Source organism: Dipodomys spectabilis, unplaced genomic scaffold (assembly GCF_019054845.1).
Source record: "Dipodomys spectabilis isolate Male_0828 unplaced genomic scaffold, ASM1905484v1 ptg000096l, whole genome shotgun sequence".
NCBI lineage: Eukaryota > Metazoa > Chordata > Mammalia > Rodentia > Heteromyidae > Dipodomys > Dipodomys spectabilis.
The window spans coordinates 31,525,004-31,546,350 of NW_024870773.1; the positions used below are offsets into that span (position 1 = coordinate 31,525,004).

At 44.9% G+C, this 21,347-nt stretch overlaps 1 protein-coding gene across 3 annotated transcripts in view; it reads left to right on the forward strand.

The window, feature by feature from the left end:
• Positions 1-15,831: 15,831 nt before the first annotated feature.
• Nrp1 (neuropilin 1) overlaps positions 15,832-21,347 on the forward strand; it is a 172,251-nt gene continuing 166,735 nt past the window's right edge. For all 3 annotated transcript variants that reach the window (XR_006148365.1, XM_042685935.1, XM_042685936.1), the window contains exons 1-2: positions 15,832-15,940; positions 19,469-19,643. Coding sequence is in view for 2 of the 3 variants with exons in the window: in XM_042685935.1 (XP_042541869.1) it covers positions 15,868-15,940; positions 19,469-19,643 (248 nt within the window). In the remaining variant the exon portion in view is untranslated. The remainder of the gene's footprint in view (positions 15,941-19,468; positions 19,644-21,347) is intronic.

Below are 21,347 nucleotides of genomic sequence, written 5' to 3' on the forward strand. Positions count from 1 at the left end.
TTGTCTTTCCCCTGACCTAGCTCCACAGGGCTCCAAAATTGCTCCCCCGACTAGACCCCAGAGTAAAGGAATAGAAACCTGGATTGTGGGCCCTCTGTCTCCACTGGGAATCCAGAAAGGTAGAACCTTCCTACTAACACTGAAGTACATGTCAGACAAACAAAAAAAATGCCACCTTCTTCTATCTGCATTTGCACTTGCTCAAAAGAAAAAAAAACATACAAACAAAAACTTCAGTGTTGCAGGTAGTATTGTTTTTTGCTTTTGCTTTTATTTTTTTGTTTGGTTTGGTTTGATTTGTTCTTTTTTTCTGTCTCTTGGGACAGCAGCTCCAAGCAGGGAGGACAGAAAAAGGAGGGAGGAAGGATGAACAAATGTAGACATGGTAATCAGTAGACACTATGTGGAAAATGAACTGTGCATCTTGTGGCAGAGATGGGAGAGGGGGTCACTGGGTGAAAGCTAAAGAAGAGATAACATTGTCCAAAAAGAAATCTTATTATTACCTGTCCTTTAAAACAGTAACCCCTCTATTCAACAACACCTTAATAATAATAAAATTATATTTCTTAAAAAAAAACAAAAACCTCTTCCTTTGATTTTTTTTTTTTTTTACTGTCAGTACTGGAGCTTGAACTTAAGGTCTAGTCAATGTCTCTTAGCTTTTTCATTATACCACTTGAGCCATAGCTCCACTTCTAGCTTTTTGGTAGACAATTAGGAAAAGAAAGAGCCTTTCTTCCTCAGCTTTGCTTCAAACTAGGACCCCAGATCTCAGCCTCCTGAATAGCTAGAATTACAGGCATGAGCCACTGTCATAGGTCTTCCTTCAACTTTTACTAAACTTAATTAATGCTCAAAATTCTTCATGAAATAAATATTCCTGTTCTCCTCTGAATACCAATGTGCTTTCATCCTTAGAAATCATCCCAGGAGAGTATTCTAGTAAGACATGTCTGCTTTGTAAAGCCACCAAACAGGGCAAAATAATTTCATGTTGTACTTGAATTAAATTTTGTACAGGATCTTGTTTAACCTTATGTATGTTTTTTTCAAACCCACTAGTAACTTCTTATCTTTTCTAACATGCAACAGTAACTACAATCCTCGACATGTCATGTCTTTGGGCCCAAGCTGCACCCTGGTCTGCTAGTCTAATCAGGACTCACCAACACCATCTGTCAGAGGAACCAACTTCTTCTATCTGCTCCAAATTTGGCCCAGCTTCCTTCAGCTTTGGTATTGATTATCCTACAGGGTAGATGCCACTTAGAGTTTCTGGACCATTTCTTCTCATGGACAGTGAATAATGCTTTCCTTTCTTGCTTGCCACTATCTTAGTGTATTCTTTCACCCTTTGTCCGTGGGCCAAAGCCTCCTGTCCTAATACGTGTAAGATCTATACTTTCTTTGTTGTGTTTTCCTTTTAAAATTTTTTTAGTTATTATAAAATTGATGTACAACGGTGTTACAGTTACATAAGTAAGGTAAAAAGTACATTTCTTTTTGGACAATGTCACCCCTTCCTTTACTCTCTCCCAGTTTTTCCCTCCCATCCCTACCCTCAAGTTTTATAGTTCATTTTCAACATAGTGTCCAGTGAGTACCACTTCTGTATTTGTTCACCCTTTGTCCCTCCATTTCTGTGGCTCCCTTTATACTCCCAAAGATAAATAAATGAACAAACAGACAAATAGAACAAAGAAAACCAAAAGCAGCAAAAAACCCTCTTGTTTCCATTTCCTGCAGTTCATTTTGATAAATCTTATTTTGTATGATCAGATGCATATACGTATTGGGTCTTTCTCTTCCTCGGCTAAGAGTATCCTATCCTTTGGTTTCATTGTTTGTGAATGCCTAGAGAACTGCATAATTCATTGTCCTGGTGTACTTTAGATCTAGCTTCTGCATATGAGAGAAAACATGCACCATTTGTCTCTCAGAACTTGGCTTACCTTGCTTAACAAAAATTGTTCCAGGTCCATCCATTTTCCTGCAAATGACATAATATTATTCTTTGTAATAGCTGTGTAAAATGCCATTGATTATAGGTACCACATTTTTTTGATCCACTTATCTATTGGAGGGCATGTGCCCTGTTTTCACAACTTGGATATTGTGAATAAGTCAGCAAAGAGCATGAATGTGCAAGTGTCTTTATAGTATCCTGGCTTGTGATGTTCTGGGTAGATGCCCAGGAGTGGTATGTCTGGGTTGTAAGAAAACCTATGTTTAGTTTTTTGAGGAATCTCAAAAAACTTTCCAGAGTGGTTATACTAGTTTAAATTACCACCAAGAGTACAGTAGGGTTCCATTTTCCCATATCCTCACCCATATTTGTTGTTGTTCGAATTCACAATGTTGGTTTATCTAACAGGGGTGAGATGGACTCTCAGAGTTGTTTTGATTTGCATTTCCTTTATGGCCAAGGATAATGAGTATTTCCTCATGTGTTTCTTTATCATTCTTACCTCTTCTTCTGAGAATTTTCTCCTTAGCACCTTTGCCCATCTAGTAATTGGTTTATAAGCTTTGGGATGGGTTTATTTTCCTGAGTTTCTTCTATATATTGGATATTGGGCCTTTGTCTGATACATTGGTGGTAAAGATCTTTTCCCAGTCTTTTGGCTTTCTTTCTTTCTTTCTTTTTTTTTGGGGGGGGGTCCAGTCATGGGTCCTGAACTCTGGGCCTGGGCGCTGTCCCTCAGCTCTTCAGCTCAAGGCTAGCACTTTATCACTTGAGCCACAGTGCCACTTCCGGCTTTTTTTTTCTTTTTGCTTATGTGGTACTGAGGAATTGCACCTAGGGCCTCATGCATGCAAGGCAAGTGCTCTACCACTGAGCCACCTTCCTAGCCCCTGGCTATCTTTCTAGTTTAGTAATTGTTGTACAGTGAGAAAACAGAGAAGCCACATTTTGGGAGATTGAATCCAGAATCTTTATTAGACAGTCAGTGTCTGCAGACAGACTCTCATCTCAATGATCTGCAGTCCCACAAAGACACCTAACACCGTCAGAAAACAGCCCTGAGAGCTGGAGAAGAAAGGAAAAACAGAAAAACAAATCCAACAAACCAGATCAGCTCCAATGGAGAGCTGAAATGGGACACTATGGTGACCGGAGAAGAGCCAGGAGCCAGGAGACAGGACATGAACATGGAGACATGAGCTGGTTGGGGCCTAAATAGGGTCAGATTGGGGAAGGGTCACAGGGAGCTTGAGAGTTCACAACCCAAGAATGGCAGGTCCAATAATGGGCCCCTGCGTCTAGGAATTCAGTCACTCCTACCACCTGGAAGGTGGGACTTCCCTGCATCTACCATGAAGACAAGGTGGCACTAGTTAAACCCAATACCCTATTATCCAACACATGGCCAGGATGGCACCAGTTAGATTCAGTAACCCTACTTCATAACTATGTCCTTTGCTGTGCAGAAACTTTTTAGTTTGGTGTAATCCCATTTATCAAGTCTGTGTTTTCTTTTGTGGTCCTGACAAGCCTTCTAGCCTCTGATGGTGTTTTCTTCTACTATCATATTTCTTGCTGCGAGTGACAGTACATACCAACAGGCACAAGGCACAGTGTCCACCTTCTCCTCAGTGCTCATGCTCAAAATTAGGAACATAATTCACGAACTGTCTTGGGAGGATCCAAATAATAGTTGTGCATATGCTGGCATGGGGGGAGCTGTCCATGATGTCCTGGAATAACACTCTACACACTCTTCTCTTCCCACATTCCAGCAAGATGGCAGCAAGCCACTGTGAGGTTGAGTTTTTGCAATCATCCTCAACATGGCAGAATGATTTGGTTTTCGATCAGAAAAAAAGTCCTGGCTGTAAAAGATGAAAACACAGGAATCCCAGAAGGAAGAATTGAATAGTGTACTCTATAGTTTTGCAAAGCTATCAACATCCATGTTAATAGAAGCAGGGCTTGGCTGGTTTTTACATAGCTTCTAACTCTCCACATCATCCCACTTCCTGAAGATGGTTGATGAAGAAAACTAGCTTACCTGTACACCTCTTGGAAATCATTCCCCACAGAAGACCTAGACAGAACTTATTTAAATGACTTGAGAGTCCCCACACTCAAGATGAACTGCACACTACCATGTGATGTATGCTCAGTCACTTGAGTGTCTGCAGAGTTCCTGTCTGCCTTCCCTAAGCCCACCAAATATAACTTCTTACAGGAAACCAGCCTGGGGACATCCTGGATCCCAGTAAAGGCTGTGCTTAAAGGATTGTCCCCTATCGTTTTTCCTCCCTGTTGGTAGAGCTCCCCACTTCCCCCTTGGTCCCTCTAGCTATGTTGCCCTCATCTCTCTTGGAGTCTGTGAGTAATAAAATGCTGTTTTTCATATGCTTTGTTGAGCTGCCTTCTCTGTAACTCACCTTATTGACATATCTAAACCTAACTTATTTCCCGGCTAGTCTCCTCCTAGACAGTGGCCATCTTGAGAGATGAACAGATGAGAGCCCAGGGGCATCTGTCAGGACCAACAAGCTCCCTGTGAGGGGAACACATGTTCCCAGGTCTTGCTGAGGCATTTGGCAGATTAAGTTGTTCATCTGCATGAGAAGTACCCTGTATTGAAGTTCATTGCCAAACTTTGCAATCATTTTGGGAACAAACTAGAAGAAAGCAGGACAAAGTCATGTGTCTAGAACTTCATTGAGAGTTAGGATCAAGCTGGAAGCAGACTCCCAGAGCATTGCTGGGAAATTACATTCTGTTTTCTACTACATGTCAATGAAACTCCCTGACACTCTTCCCGTCGCTACTTAGACAGAAATCTAAATGCTCCAAAAAAGATCATATTTTAAATAAGAATTAACTGATACCATAGACAAATGGGGGGGGGGGGCTGTTCCACACCTTAAGCCCTTAAGCTGGGCACAAGTGGCTTACACCTGTAATCCATGCTATTCAGGAGGCTGAGATTTGAGGATTGTGGTTTGAAGACAGCTCAGGCAGGAAAGTCGATGACACTCTTATGTCCAATTAAACACCAAAAAGCTGGAAGTGGAGGTGTGACTCAAGTGGTAGAGTGCTATTCTTGAGCTAAAAAGCTCAGGAATAGTGTGCAGGCCCTAAGTTCAAGCCACAGGGCAGACACACAAAAAAAAAGTAAAAAGAAAAAGAAAAGAAATATATCTTAATATAGTCAAGGAATTCTTTTGTTCTAAGAGTCTGAGCATATCTCAAGAAAACGTAATGTGTAAGATTTGCAAAGTAACAGATTGTACCAAGGCTTTCCTTTCATGAAGAGATTGCAGAGCACAGCTTCCCACTTGAAGATTAGAAATTGTGTTCCCTTGAAAGTTTACATTTTTTGGAGAAAATACATTATTTTATAAATGGTTCATAGGATGCATCCATGTAGAAATCTCCAAGTCTTCCTTTCATTCTCAAAGGTTGTTTCAATTCTGAGCCTACTAGTACTCTCAACCACAAGTATGTGTAGTTCCATGTTTCAGTAGCCTTGGGAGGTTAATCTAGAAAAATCCTTGCCTCTAAAACACTTTCCTACTTCATTGACAGTGGTACCTGAAATGGGGCATATGTCACCTTCTTCCAGCTATAAATGTCTTTAAAGACCTTCATGAAGAGAGAAGAGAACAAAATGTAAGGACATATGCCAAAAAGAAAACGAAGTTAAAAATGTCCTCTTTTTCCTGCTTTGTAATTTTATTCACAGCTGACCCTGAGTGAAGCACTCACCTCAGATTTTGAAATAAAAGCTCAACTCATCTATCTGCCACAGTTGGATATTTAGATTTAAAAAAATAGTGCTCCAAACACAGAAAACCCATTATAAAATATGCACGCCAACCCTAATAAAAAAACTAAAGCCAATGTATGTATGGAAATACCACAATAAAACTTCTGAGCAATGAAAAAACATATAGATGAATAATCAAATAAATAAATAAAACTCAAGGTCAGAGTATTTCATATAGTCTCACTTGCTCAAGGCTAGAGCTCTACCAGTTGAGTGACAGCTTCACTTCCAGTTTTTGGGTGATATATTAGAAATAAGACTTTTGAAAAGTGATCCTCAGATCTCACTTCCTGTGTAACTAGAATTACAGGCTTGAGTCACGGTGCCTGTCTAAATCACTTTTTAGATAAACCAGTTGGGTTCTGGTTCTTCATAGGAACTTAACAAACTCTAATAACCACTCACTCATGCATCTTAGAATTTGTGAGATACTTCCTCTTGAATATGATGTGCATGTTGTCGTCAGATATCTGCATAATAAAAACTATTGACGTGATCAGGACTCATAGGAAGTACATAGATTTCAGAATGAGCTGCCTAAGGTGCATGAGTGCTTTGAAAGCAGATATTCTCAAACCAACATCCAAAGCAACTTGAAAATCAATTAGATAAGAGTTTGCTTTGGCAGGTAATATTAATCTCAGTATGTTTGAGCAAATTTGAGTATGAGTGAAGTTTGGGTTCTTTTGACTATATCCAGTTCATGTCCCCAATATAATTATTCTGTCTGTGAAACCACAAAGGGCTTTTAAAAATTCAGAAAAGAATTAGAGCAAAAAATGCTCCTCTGCACACCAAACTAGATGTGGCAGAACTTTATGAATTTACTGGCAGCATTTGGCCTCACAAAATATACACTAAACCAACTCCTGTGAATTTTCAAACTATAAGCAAGTTGTGTTATTTAGCATTATTTTATTATTATAAAGTTTTAATTTCACTTACTTTAGGATATATGTTCAGTTTAAAAGGCCCATTTCTCATATTCTAGTCTGCCACAGAATTGCTATATAAGTCAGGTACATGTGACCTTGTAATCTGCCTCAGTTTCCCCACCTGTGGCATGAGAAGAACAAATGATCTTTAGAGGATAGTAATTCCCAGGTATGCTTCAAAGTCTTTGAATATAAGCTATAATTTAAAAGTCCCTGCTGGGCTCTCATAGCTCATGACTACAATCCTAGCTATGGAGGAGGCTGAGATCTGAGGATTGCAGTTGAAGCCATCTCAGGCAGGAAAGCTTGTGAGACTCTTTAACTCCAATAAACTACCAAAAGGCTGGAAAGTCTATGGAGTTGTGGCTCAAATGGTAGAATGCCAGCCTTGAACCAACAAAGGTAAAGAATACTGCTCAGGCCCTAAGTTCAAGTCCTATTACTACCACCAAAAAATAAAGTAAGAGGGCTGGGAAGGTGGCTCAGTGGTAGAGCACATGCCTTGCATGCCTGAGGCCCTGGGTTCGATTCCTCAGCACCACATAAGCAAAAAGAAAAAAGCCGGAAGTGGCGCTGTGGCTCAAGTAGTAGAGCGCTAGCCTTGAGCTGAAGAGCTGAGGGACAGTGCCCAGGCCCAGAGTTCAGGCCCCACAACCGGACCCAAAAAATAAATAAATAAATAAAGTAAGAAAGAAGAAAGAAAAGAAAGGAGGAAGGAAGGAAGGAAGGAAGGAAGGAAGGAAGGAAGGAAGGAAGGGAGGAAGGGAGGGAGGGAAGGAGGGAGGGAGGGAGGGAGGGAGGGAGGGAGGGAGGGAGGGAGGGAAAGAGGAAGGGATTTTTTTTGTTTGACATTGCAAATGGACAGATTTTGTTTTATCATCTCTCACATTGAAACTTGCCATCTCAACGTTTACATTTCTATTCTTTCCAGTTTCTGCAGTGATAACTTGTACAGGAAAAATCAGGAAGAAAGTGCAGAGGGTATCTCTTACAAATACTTTTCCTGACTGAATACATTGCTCTGTCACATCCCTGCTGTTGGATTTGTATCACATGAGCAGGAGAAAAAATATGCCCACCAGAAGCTAACCTATTGACCAATAGACTAAAGACTTCATAAAACACACAATTTCCAAAAGAAGCCTGTTCTGTTCTACATGGGTTTCTCCTGTCCTATTAAGCTTTTGTGTGACACTAGAGCAATTCCATCAGGGCAGTTGCATTTTGTGACTGAAAATCAACCAACAAATAATAATTCATCACTTCATGCATAGTAGGCAAGGCACTGTGACATTTTGATAGCTTCACATAACAAAATGAAGAAAAGGTGCTTTATTGAAAAGAATGCCCATTGACAAACATTTGATTGAACTGTCTACATAGATATTGTATAACTGTTTTTTAAAAACCCATGTATCTCTAAAAGTGTGTAGTGATGATGCCGAGTCTTTATAAGACCAAAGAAATGATTCTGCTGTGTTTCACACAAGTTATTCAAACAAATCAGAATGTGGATGCCTAGTACAGGCGTTCAATGAAAATTCTTCTTGGGCCATGTCTAAGGGACTAAAGGACACAAAAGAGAGCGGGAGAAGAAAGGAAAGGTATCATTATTGTCAACAGCTATTTGAGGGGAGAGTCCACTTGTACATCAGTAGACACAGTCACTAATTTGTTGTAAATAGTAATTAGAAAAAAATCCTTTTCTAAAACAGTTTTTCTTTTAATTAACCAAGGAATTAGTTTTTATGATTGCGCAAAGGAGTTTCAATTCAGTATGTCAGATTGTGAGCACAGTGCACCTTAATCAATGTCACTCCTTCCATCATCATCCCCCATCTTTTCCAACGACATCCATCCCCTCAAGTTGCCTTTCCCTTCTTTTTACTGCATGACATACATTATCAAGATCGTGGAAGAGTGGAGAGAACCAGTGTCTAACCTACTTACAGTAATTCCACCCATCAGCTCCCCCTCCCCAACTGCTATGACAGAATTGCTGCCTCTCCCAATCCGGAGGAAATCCCTGCATTCCCTCTTGCCTTCCCATGTAACAATACTTTGATTTTCTTTCTGTGCTATAACTTTTCCCAAACGTGACTCTCTTAGTGTTTAAGGATAGCCATCTTCTACGCACACAAACAACTACCTTCCCTTTACATATCTTCCTTCCAGACCTATGATCTGTCTCTTTCCTTTAGGTAAATGGCTCAGAGATATCATTAGTCATGTTTTGTATTGTTCTGCCTTCCGTGAACTACTCTTCTATCCAATCTCTTCTATCACTCCACTGAAGTGACTGTTGCTGACATTGTACCCCAATAGCCATCTCACCTTGTATCTCATTCCTTACCCTGAAAGCATTTTCCTTGTTAGTTGCTATCATGTCCCCAAAAGACCATAGGTCAAAGGGTTTGATCTTCAGGCTGGAACTTTTATTAGGTCTAGTGGAAGGAAGCTAAGTCTCTGAGGATGTGTCCTTTGTGCACGGGCCTCCCTAGCCATGTTTTTCCCGTGCTGCCACAGTCCCAAATCAAAGCAGCCATAGGTACTTAACTGTGGAGAGAAACTTTCAAAACCATGAGCCAAAACAAACCTGTCTCTTAATATTTTTTATTGTTATTACAAAGGTGATGTACACAGGGGTTACAGTTACGTAAGTCAGGTAAAGAGTACATTTCTTTTTGGACGATTTTGTGCTCTCCCACCTTTCCCTTTTTCTAAGTTGATGGTTTTAGGTATTTTATCTCAGTAATAGAAAGCTAACTCAAATAACCAACACTTCCTTTTGGAAGCTTCCCTTCTATCTGGTTTTCATGACACGACGCTCTCATGATTTTCCTTCTTCCTCCCCAGTGTGTTCTTGACAATCCAGTCTTCAGAGATCCTCAGTGTTTGATCCTTATCCTTTGCAAATCTGCCCCCTACCCCCCAAATTTCATCCATTCCTTCCACATTGATTGCTCTTGGCACTATACCAATACTCAAAGTACACAATTTTGAAGAGAATTAACCTTTCTATGTTCCTTTATTTCTTTTGCCAGTCTTCAGGCTTGAACTCAAGGCCTGGGCACTGTCCCTAAGTTTCTTTTGCTCAAGACTAGCACTTTACCACTTGAGCCACAGTACCATTTCTGACTTTTTCTGTTTATGTGGTACTGAGGACTCGAACCCAGGGCTTCATGCAGCCTAGACAAGCACTCTACCACTAAGCCATATTCCCAGCCCTCTTCTCTATTCCTAACTCATGTGTTTGCATCAAAAAGACAAAAATCTGAGCCTACCTCCAATCAAACCATGGCCTCCATTCCAAGTTAGCCTTCTTTCAGTGCCCTCTGCATGGGTGATGGTGAATACTACCCATCTGGGGTAAAAACTTGAGTGTGAAGAGTCACATTGCAACACATTCCCCTGAACTAGCTTAGTCCTCTGCCACCTGGCCTGCAGAATGCAGTTAGTGTGCATGCTTTTCCATAATCTGCTATGGGGCTTGTTCATGCTTTTGTTTATATTCACTACAGTTACTTTATAAGTGTACTGACTTCTTCCCACTCCACTCAAAATTCTTCTTCCATATCTAGAGTCATTTAAGAGCAACACAGAATAAAATCCAATTCAATTGGGAGGAATTAAGTAATTCTTTTATTTTGGGCAGTAGGTTTGAAGTCAGTGCTTTGAACTTTCTATGCAAGTATTCTATAACCTTAGCCATTTCCATGGCTCTTTTGGCTCTTGTTGTTTTTTGAAATAGGGTCTCTTTTTTAATCTCAGGACAGATCTGGATCTCACTCATCTTATTTATATTTCCTGAATAGCAAGGATGATATGACAGCCCTGAACTATTATACCCAGCTTTTTATTTGCTAAGATAGTCTTGTGAACGTTTTGCATGGGCTGGCCTCAAACCACAGTCCTCCCAATTTCAGCCTCCTGAGAAGCGAGGATTACAAATATGGGCCACCACATCCTGGTAAACAATTCTTACGTTGTGGTTTGTTTGTTTGCTTGCTTTGCTTTGGGATTTTAGCTCAGGGCCCGTGTGCTTGCTTGGTTTGCTTGGTGGCAACATGTCATTTATCATGTCATTTGGAACATTGCTCTAATTAGCTTTGTTGCTGGTTATTTTAGTTTAAGGCACTTTTCTGCCCAGTGTAGCAAGTATTAATAGATGTGAACCATTGCACTGGGACCCAGCTAAGTCTTATATATTGAGGTCTTTGACATCTGAAGTATGTTGGTTTGAGGGCAGCCTGAGGTACAAGTCAGCAAGACCATTTCAACAAATGAGCAGGTGTGGTATTGTGAGATTACATCTACATGGGAGGCTGTAGGTAGGAGGACTGAGATTCCAGGTCAACCTTGTCAAGAATCAGATCCTATCTGAAAAATAACTACAGCAAAAAAAAATGGTCTGGGGCCATTGCTTAAGTGGTAGAGTGCCTCAGGGTCTTCAGTACAAAGCCCAATTTTGCCAAAAATGAAAATTATTGTTATTGAGTTCTTTCAAAATTCCTGACAGTTTTAGCTCTCTATTTTCATTAAACTATTACTAAATTTTGATTTACTTTGATTGCTCAAATTTTATTTTTAATGATTCTCCTATTTAAGCAGTACTTTAGAAATTTTGACTATGTTCTCTCTAATGATATGTTTATTGGTTCTCTGAGTGTTTCTGTTATTTCTTAATATTTTTATTCTCCTAATTTGGAAGGCATTCTTCTAGTATAATGGAAGGGGACTGTTAAATTCCAGGCCAGCCTACTTCCTACAGAGACCCTGTCTCAACTGCATCTCCCCTCCCCCAGAGTAACTTAATAAAGACAAAATAATCTATAAATATTCTTTCAGATAATACAGTTTTCAAAATCTAATCCTCACTTCTGCCACTACCAAACACTTGGAATCCACTAGCGTGATCCCAAATTTAGCAATTTAGCACTATGTTCCTTCCTTGTGTTAAGGAGTACAGTGTGTTGCAAGAACTATACTTTGTACCTTTGTTTGAAGGCTTCGTGTCGTTTCTCCGAAAGTTGAAGATTTAATTAGGTAAGTTAAACAAGGTTAAAAATGAAGAATCAGCCTAGCACAGGTAACTCAGTAGGCTGAGATCTGAGGATAAATTTAGCTACTCAGTAGGTTGAGATTTGAGGATCTAGGTTCAAAGCCAATAAGGGCGGACAAATCTGAAAGACTCTTATCTCCAATTAACCAGCATGTGACTCAAGTGGTAGAATGCCACCCATGAGCAATAAAGCTAAGGGACAGAGCCTAGGCCCTGAGTTCAAGACTCCGTACCGTAAACACACACACACACACACACACACACACACACACACACACACACACAAAGTATCTTTTTTTAAAAAAAAATGAAGAATCAGAAACTAATTTTACTCATTTTACTCACTTGCTTCTCTTCTGACAATCCACATTAAGGAAACAGCTACACACAAGATTGCCCCCCCCCCCCAATTTGGCAGACGTTTTAAAGGACTTTTTTTTTTTTTTTTAATTTGATGCCTTGGAATCATTTTGTACTAACAACCTGAATCTTCATATCGCATCAGTCTGAAGTACATGGAGGAAGCTAGTGGCTCAAATGGCCTTCTGGGAGCAATGGATCTCATCTGATTTCTGACAAATTGATGGGAGCTTGATGAAAGCCATGCTGCTGGTTTACCATCCAGTCCCTTCCATAAAGAAGGCCAGCCTGGCAGCCAGCGGCTCCCCACCTTCCCCCCAAAGTGGAGGCACCTTATTTCTCCAGCATCCTCTGAACAGAGTCCATGAGACTGGGTATTGACCACTACCTGACTTTGCTGGGCACTCTGAGAGAATAGTAGGCAGTATTCTTTACCTATGTGGAACTGGGTCCTAACTAGTGTAAGGATGTGTGGTATCAGGAAGGGATTCTTCATGAGACCAAAATAAAATCAACCTAGGAATACTGCCAAATTCCTCCTCTGTCTCTCACTTATTCTCATGGAAAGTTATTCTTTCTGAGTGGAATCAATCCAACAACAAAGGAAAGAGATTGCTAGCGAGGACAATTTGCTGATTATTAATCAGTGCCAAAGGGTTCCATTAACCCAACACCTTGTGTGGAAAAGAAAGCTGCTAGGAAAGCCTCATAGGAAAACTCAGAACTAGAACTTGAATTTGTCTCCCTTAGAGCATGCAGGGCAAGCCTTACTAGATGGCTGGGGACCAGCAGAGGCCAAATGGTGGTCAGCTCGTGATCCAGGAAGGCCGGGGTTTTCTGTGCTTGGCCCGGGTGCTGGGGCGAGGTGGGGGAAAGATGGTGGAGGTGGGGGTGGGGGAGAATGCTGTCCCTCCCGGGGTGCTCCTTCGGTGGCTTTATTTGTTGGCCTGCTGGTCTGGCCTGGGAAATGCACACTCGGCAGGGAAAGAGGAAGAGATCGGATGCAGTTTTGTAAAAACAACGCAGCTCAAATGTCCGTAGCTTGCGCCCCTCGATCGCTCTGCCCAGGCACAGACGGGTTAAAACACGCTTGCTGCAGCGAGGTAGCGATCGGTTCCCACCGGGAAGAAGGTGGCATCTGCGACGCCCCGTTTCCCTAGTGGGTCAACCTGCTAGATCCTGAGTGACAGGCGTACCTCCCTGAAGCCTAGGACGGATACGGTCTGGGGTCGCCTTAAATCTGTCGCTGAGCCCGCCCCGCGGAGCTGGAATGGGAAGGGCCGGGCCTGGGGAGAGGAGGGGGGCGGCGACGCGCCCGGGCTGTCACCCGGGGCCGGGCTTCCCCCGCCGCGCTGGCTCCCCGGGGTCTGTGCCAGGCGCTGTGGGCGCCCGATCCTCGCCCGTAGCCTCTCGCAGCTCCTCCGCTGCCCCTTCCCCTCGACCGGGTCATTGGACTCCCGACCCTTCAGTGCGCCCCGCAGCGCTCGGAGCACCCGGGGAGAACCGCCCAGCCCTGGGAAAGGCGGCTCTCGCGGGCGGGCTGGGGCGGCGGGGGCCCCGGGGATGGGCCGCCGGGCTCCAGGACGGACGGGAGAGCTGGACCGCGAGCGAGCAGCTAGGGTTGGGTCTCCGGTGCGGCCCGGCGACTCCCCCGCACCCTCCAGGGGCGCGCGTCCGGGCGCCTAGCCCCCCACTCAACCCACGAGCCCCCGGCCCCCTCGGGCCGTGTCCCAGCTCGCCCCGCGTTACTCCGCCGGAACGCCTTTGACCCGAGTCTCCCGGCCAACACCCCCACGCTGCTGCCAGCTCTTCGCTCCAGGTGGCAGCCAAGCTTGGTGCGTCACCGACGCGCGTGTAAAAAATCGCCAAGGAGTCCCTGAAGGCACATGACCTTTTCACCTTCCCGCTCACTCCTTCCGAGGGCGTCCGTGAGCGGGCAGCGGCCCCGAGCGGGCGCCCGATCTGTGGGCGCCACCGGTCAGTTCTCTCAATTGTCCTCGCCGTTCAGCTCCGCGTCCGCGGCCAGCAGCCGTTCCCGGAAAACCCTCGGGGGCGGGACTGGAGGCGTCCCGCAGACGGCGCGGACACGCGGCGGGGGTGGGGGGGGGTGGAGCGCGGGATTGCCCGCCGCGGCCGCTCGCGGGCTCGCGGGGCCCAGGCCGTGTCACTCTCTCCCCCGCCTACCCCGGGACGCACAGGAGCCCCCCCCCCTCCACGCCCCGCGCCTGATTTCCAAATCCCTGCCGCCTGGGAGCTGAGACGGAGGCTGGGCGGGGTCTGGCGACCACTGCCTCCTCCCCCCCCCAGGCTGGGAGGCACGCCGCCGCCCCTCCCTCTGGGCTCCCCCACCCCACCCCAGAAGAGAGGACCCCGAATCTCAGCTGACAAAAGCCCGCGGAGGGCACCCAGGCGCGCGCTCCGGGGCGGGGTGGCGAGGAGGCCGGGTGGGACGGAGGCCCGGGCTGTGCCCTCCAGGGCGGTCGGACCCGGCGGTGCGCGGCAGCGGCTCCGCCACCCCTCGCCCGGCCCTGCGGAGCTTCTCCCAGGGCACCCAGATCTTCTCCTTCCGGCCTCACCACCCGTGCCCCCCGGGACCGTCCAGAGACGCCCGACTGCCCCCGCTCCCCCCCCCCCCCGTCTTCGGCGGGGCCGGTGGGGAGTGGCCGGGAGCCCGCCCCGCGCTCCTCCCGCCGCGGGCGCCGACCTCGGGACTCAGAGTCGCGGGCAGCAGCCGCCCCCTCCCGGGCTCCCCACACTTCTCCGCGCCAAGGTCCTCGTCTCCCCGGGCCACCCGGGTCCCTCCCCGCGGGGATCGCGAGTGAGCACGCCGAGGTAGGCTAGCCCGACCCGGTGGCTGGCCAGGATCTCCGGGTCCCTTCCCGAAACACACGTCCACACACGCCCTGGGCGCCTAACTCTGCGCGCCTACGTTCCCGTGGAGAACCCTCGTAGGGTCTCCGGGAGACAGGCAGGCAGGCAGACAGACAGATAGACAGGCAGACAGGCAAGCCGAGGGGAACTTGTTCCTCCCTGGCTGCTGTCAGGCAATTGCTAGCGGGGCTAGAGCGGCGAGAGTGCGGAGGGAGGGAGGGAGGGAGGGGGGCGGGAGCGAGGGGAGGGCGGGGGGGGGGGAGGCGGGGGTGTAGTTGGTGAAACTCCTCGGTCTCGCGCTCATCTTTTTCATTGCTCGCTCCTTTCCTTCTTGCAGACAACCCGGACCTCCCCCGGGCGCCCGCTCCGCGGCTCTCGCCGGCCAGAAGCAAGTCGGATGTTTTTTTCTCTCCTCCCCCCCCCCCCCCCCCGCGCTTCTGGAAATTGGCTCTGGTGTACGTCGTAGTGCTTCCCTCCCCCTCCCCCAGTCTTCTTTTTTTTTTCTTGCCTGAGACATGGCCCGGGCAGTGGCTCCTGGAAGAGGAACAAGTGTGGGAAAAGGGAGAGGAAATCGGAGCTAAATGACAGGATGCAGGCGACTTGAGACACTGAAAGAGAAGCGTCGCCCGCGGCTCCAGGCTTCGCCTCGCGCTCTCCTCCCTCCGCCCCAGGACGGACGGAGGATTTCACGGCCCGCAGGCGGAGTGGAAGCGCTTTGCACCGTTCCGATCCGCACCCGCCGTGCCGGCCGCTCGGTCTCTCCGCGCGCCCCGCGCGATCGCGTCCTCCCGCGCCCTCCCGCGTCCTCCCGCGTCCTCCCGCGTGCGCCCGGGGACCCGCGGCGGCGAGGATGGAGAGGGGGCCGCCGCTCGCCGGCGCCGCGCTCGCCCTGGCGCTCGCCCTGGCCGGCGCTTTCCGCAATGGTAAGTGACAGGCGGAGGCGCGCTTGACCGGATCGCGCCCAGCCCCGCGCCCCGGGGCTCCCCGCGGCCGTCCCACCCGCCCGCGGCTGGCCGACCTGGCCACGGGACTCACCCGGAGCTGCCCGCCAAGGAAACTTCCTCTCCGGGTGGAGAAGTGAAAGGACCGGGGCAGGCAGGAGGATCCCCAGCCCTCGGGGTCCCTCTGAGGTCGGCTGCTGGGCTGTGGGGTTTCCTGCCTCCGCTCCGAGCTGCGCTGCCGCCTTCGCCCCGACTGGCACACCAATTATCTTAATAATATTTCCTCCCAGAGGCAATTAGGTGAGACTCCCTTTCAAAAAAAATCTGGTGGCGGCTGAAAGTTAATGAACAGTTTACCAGAGAACTTCCCGATTCGCTCGAAGTCCCCCGAACTCCTTCCTCTCCCGGGCGCCTGCAAGAGAGAGCGGTTTGCCCCGGTGGCTGGACCGCCCTACCCCCGCCGTGCCACCCGGCCCTCTTCCCGCCCGAGGATGAATGAAACTTACACGGTGTCAGTAAAGGAATCTGATGTAGACGGTGGAAGGCACCCAGATATCCGAAAAGTCCTAACCCAGCCCAAGCCTCTGCCCAGATTTGGAAAGCCCACTCATTGTTAGGTAAATGAAAGGCTGAGCTGGTATCCACCGTACCCCGTAAACCTAGATAATTTGTTCTCAATCGCGACCTGGTGCCAGGCAGGTTTGGATCATTCTGTAAAGTCAGCAAAGGCATGAGATTCATTTTTACAGTAAATCTTTAACAATTGATTCTTAATTAATGGCCGAATACTTATTTTGGTCTGGCTTAGACTTCAATCAAAGTAAATGGGAGAAGAGAGCATCCACGACTGTGTGGTATATTGTTTTAATAAGACACTGCCAGCGGAGGGGCTCCTGCCAGGAGGAAAATTTAAATCACACCTTTACGATGGAAGTTTATCTCTATGTGCCTTTTTGAGCTTTGTTGGTTTGAGCAGATTCCCCCCCCCCCCCAACAGGTATTGGAGCGGTGTTCTCAAAAGAGATGCCAAAAATTTTGTGAATGTAGATGGAATCCAGTTTATTAATGAATCGGAGTCGATGGCATTTTTCTATACTCTGGCAAGGAGGCAGATTCACTCAGAAATTGTGAATGTGAAGTTTGCTTTATTAATGAACCTGAGTTGGTGTCATCTTTCTATCGTTTGACAGGGAATAAAGTAACATTTCCCTACAATTGAAAGAGTCCAAATGATTAGATTTTAGAATTACTGTACTTCACCCTCTGTATTTCATGAACGCTGAGATTAGAACTCGGTGTGTGTGTGTGTGTGTGTGTGTGTGTGTGTGTGTGTGTGTGTGTGTGTGTTGAAGGTGGGGGAGGATGAAATTCACAGGGTTGGTTAGAAGGAGAATACAAAGAGCTATCAGATTTTAGGTTCTGAACTCCATAAATACACACACACACACACACACACACACACACACACACACACACACACACACACACACACACACACACACACACCCCTACCTTAATTTCCTTAACAGAAATCTGGGGAATGCTGAGAATCTGGGCTTTCACTGGCAAACTGGACTGGCTAAAGCCTTGTTGCTATGCCTGAGGTGACCAGAGCCAGTAAATGCCTAAGTCTGCAGCCCTCTTAAAGCCATGTCCACCTCTTCCAAGTACCAGTGTCTGCTAAATTAATTCATTAACCTTATTTAGGACTAATGGTCCAGAGTCATTAGAAATTGCTCTTTCTTAATCAACTGTTAGAGAGATTTAACAGAGCCAGGGAGTCTAGCAGTCCACATTATCTTATTACACTGTCACTTTCTCAGAAGTCACAGATTAAAGAGCTCTGGTGTGGTACCAAGCCCACCTAACTGTCTTCTGAAGTGACACTGTCAAGTGACTACAGCCAGGGCTGCTTTATTTCACTCTTGTAACAGATGCCAGAAACTGCCATGGCGTTTGGACAGAACTGGAGGAGAGTTAATGAGACCAGAACTGGAGGAGACTTAATGAGACCACTTTCCAAGTTTTCTGCACATTTAAAATCATGTATGCACAAGTCTCAGAAGAATCAGACGAGTCTAGGATGGTCATTAGCTGAGGTTCTGAATGCCTGTTACAACATCATTTCTTCTTGGCCAGCCTAAAGGTTTTCAAAGGGAATACATATGAGACCACCACACCCCACAAAAGAAAGAAAGTCAGAAACATCTAAAACTGAAGACAACAATGCAATTTATACCATCTTCTTTTTTAATTTATGGGAAATGACTTCTGTAATGCATGTAGCTTTATGCATTTTTGATGTGCACTTCATCTTTCATTTCCATTTGACCTGGTTTTCCTGTAATAAAATTCTGTAGATTTATAAATTCATGCTGAGAGCAAAGAATGCCATTCCCTTTCCACAGGGAGTCTATTAGATGCAATATTAAAATCTATATATACCATTTGTGATTGATAGGCTTATATATTTCACTGTTTTCCTACCTGGTCTTCTTACACAGTTTAAGCACCAAATTTTTATTGCTGAAAATTAGGCATCAATAAATATGGTAGTGTTTCAGGCTGAGGCTCTCTTGTATGAAATCCATCATAAAATGTGACAATGGGATCTATGCAGAAAATAAACTATCCTAGAGACTAGTTTATTTGAGCCTCAGAGACTCACTTCTGTATTTGTTTGTTTGTTTTTAAATGAAGACCAAAACTAGTTAGCTCACCTTTCCCAGAGTGAGAATGTAACTCAACCACATGTGATAGGTAGACCTCAGTGTGGTAGGTTGCCCTCCCTCCAACATTTAGATAATTAGAATTAATGTCATGTGGCTATTTATTTTTCTTTCTTCCTCATTACTTTGATGTAGACTCCAAGCCTGAGCCACTTGGAGAAGTAAGGCAGAATTAGTTCAGCTTCACCAATTACACATTTTGTTCTCTGATGCTTTGCCTCTCCAAAGAGAGATAACTCAAAATCATTTAGATTTATGGGCAGATAAAACAACAACAAAAGAGGTTAGGCTTCAGGCCAATCAAAGCCTAGGAAGACAATCCCCACTGATCAATGACAGAGACCAGGCTTATCATCAAAAAGCCACACAAGGGGTTGAACAGCATCTTCTAGTTACCTTCCACTTAGAACTTGCTACTTAATGTGATTACACTTCTTGGGGGATAATTAAGTCTAGCAGAAACTCCCAGGAGACCATGTTAACATCAATTGAGAGGATTTAATGTGTTTAATGCTAGAAGACTTTTTCTTTTGGAAGGAACTTTGGGGGTGGGTGAGTGTTCTCAAATCTCAACCAGCTTTCTCAATCAGTTCTCTATAAGATCAAAGAATGTTCCTGGGTAGAGTGTTGCTCTTAGGGACTTGTGGGAGCCTCTTAGAACTCCTCTTAACAGGTTATGGAATGTTTGCTAAACTGATTATGTGTATATAAATCTAGAATATCTTAGTGGTCAGTGAAAGATTTACTAAGGTGTTTATGTTTTATTATTATTTTATTTCAGATAAGTGTGGTGGTACTATAAAAATTGAAAGCCCTGGGTATCTGACATCTCCCGGTTATCCTCATTCTTACCATCCAAGTGAAAAATGTGAATGGCTGATTCAGGCTCCAGACCAATACCAGAGAATTATGATCAACTTCAACCCCCACTTCGACTTAGAGGACAGAGACTGCAAGTAAGTGAAAATGTTTTGAAAAGGGCACCACAGCACCATCTAGTGGTCACAGGTGTCTATGGGGGAAATCCTTTGCCTACAATGTAGGACATAAATGGATCCAGGAGGGATTCCAGTGTAGGCCAGATCACATGTCAACAGTTTGAAGTTAAATTATGCAAAGTGATTTCTGAGTTCCTCAAGCTAGGAAGATAACATTTAAATGTGTACCCTCTCATACTCTTTTCTGTTAAGACTTTGGTTTGAGAACTCTTTTGCTGAGAAATTTGTGCGTTGCTCTTTTCTTTTGGAAAGGGCTTGAAGAACAAGAAAGCCAAACTCTTTCTTGCGTTTTTCCTAAATCATGGGTCACCAAGATACATTATTCACAGATGGTGAGGATAGATATTTTTGAAACAAACATGTGGAACATTTCCTGCTTTTAGGACTGCATCGTATTAATAGATACAGTTTGATGTGAAAATAACAGATTAAATTACATGAAATTTTGGTAATAGTAGACTAATTCTTTTAAGAAAATGCTAGAAAATGATTACTAATAGACAATGCATACAATGCAAATTTAGGTTTTTAAACTTCCTTAGGCTTTATCTATTGCTGTTACTAAATATTGATTTATGTCAGATCTCGTTATCATAACATATCATAAGAGTGTCACTTCCTTTAATTGACAAAACTTGTGTGTACTTGCTAATTTTGAATTGGTTTTAAATTGTGCAGCTATCCACAAATACCCATATTTGCTTCTCTCTTTTGATACCCAGAAGAATATGTTTCTGTCTTGTCCACAAAGCTGTGCTTTCGTAGCAAAGTCTAGAGAGATGAACCCAAATATTGATGTATTTTTTGGGGGGTCCGGTCATGGGGCCTGAACTCTGGGCCTGGGCTCTATCCCTCAGCTCTTCAGCTCAAGGCTAGCGCTCTACCACTTGAGCCACAGTGCCACTTCCGGCTTTTTTCTTTTTGCTTATGTGGTGCTGGGAATTGAACCCAGGGCCTCATGCAAGGCAAGACATGCAAGGCAAGCGCTCTACCACTGAGCCACCTTCCCAGCGCCCAAATATTGATATTTTATTGAAAGAAAACAGTAGTGATATACTTTTGCAAGTTTTGAAGTGGGTCAGTTTGTCAGAATTGCATGAAAACTCTGTAATCAAGAAATGTACTCACTACCTACACATATAACTATAAGCCCTCTATCTCTACCCCATCTTGACAATAAAATTAAATTAAAAAATAAAAATCTGTAATCAACGGCTTCCACTGGAATAAACATTTTGCAGACATGTTCATTCTTAAAGATACTCAATTTGAATAAACTTATTCCATCTAGGGAAGCACAAAATAATTTGAAATTGTTTCCATCTCTAGGAATTTCTCAGCAACCAGTTGACTTTGTGGAGTAATCTAGTTCTGTATGCTCATGAAAGTGAGATTATCCAGTTAATTCAACATGCTGGTTCCTGAAGAATTAGCATAAATCCATAGATTGATGATCAATTTACCAATTATCAGCATATATTACAAGGCAACAAAAATTATTCTGATTTCAATTTCTTTTTTCTGTGACTCAGACAGAAGTCTTTTGGAGTATTGTACTGACTTTTTAATCTTCTGTGGAACTTACCATTAATAGAATGTTTTATTCTCTGCTAGGAAATAGGGAGCACATATTGTGTGTGTGTGTGTGTGTGTGTGTGTGTG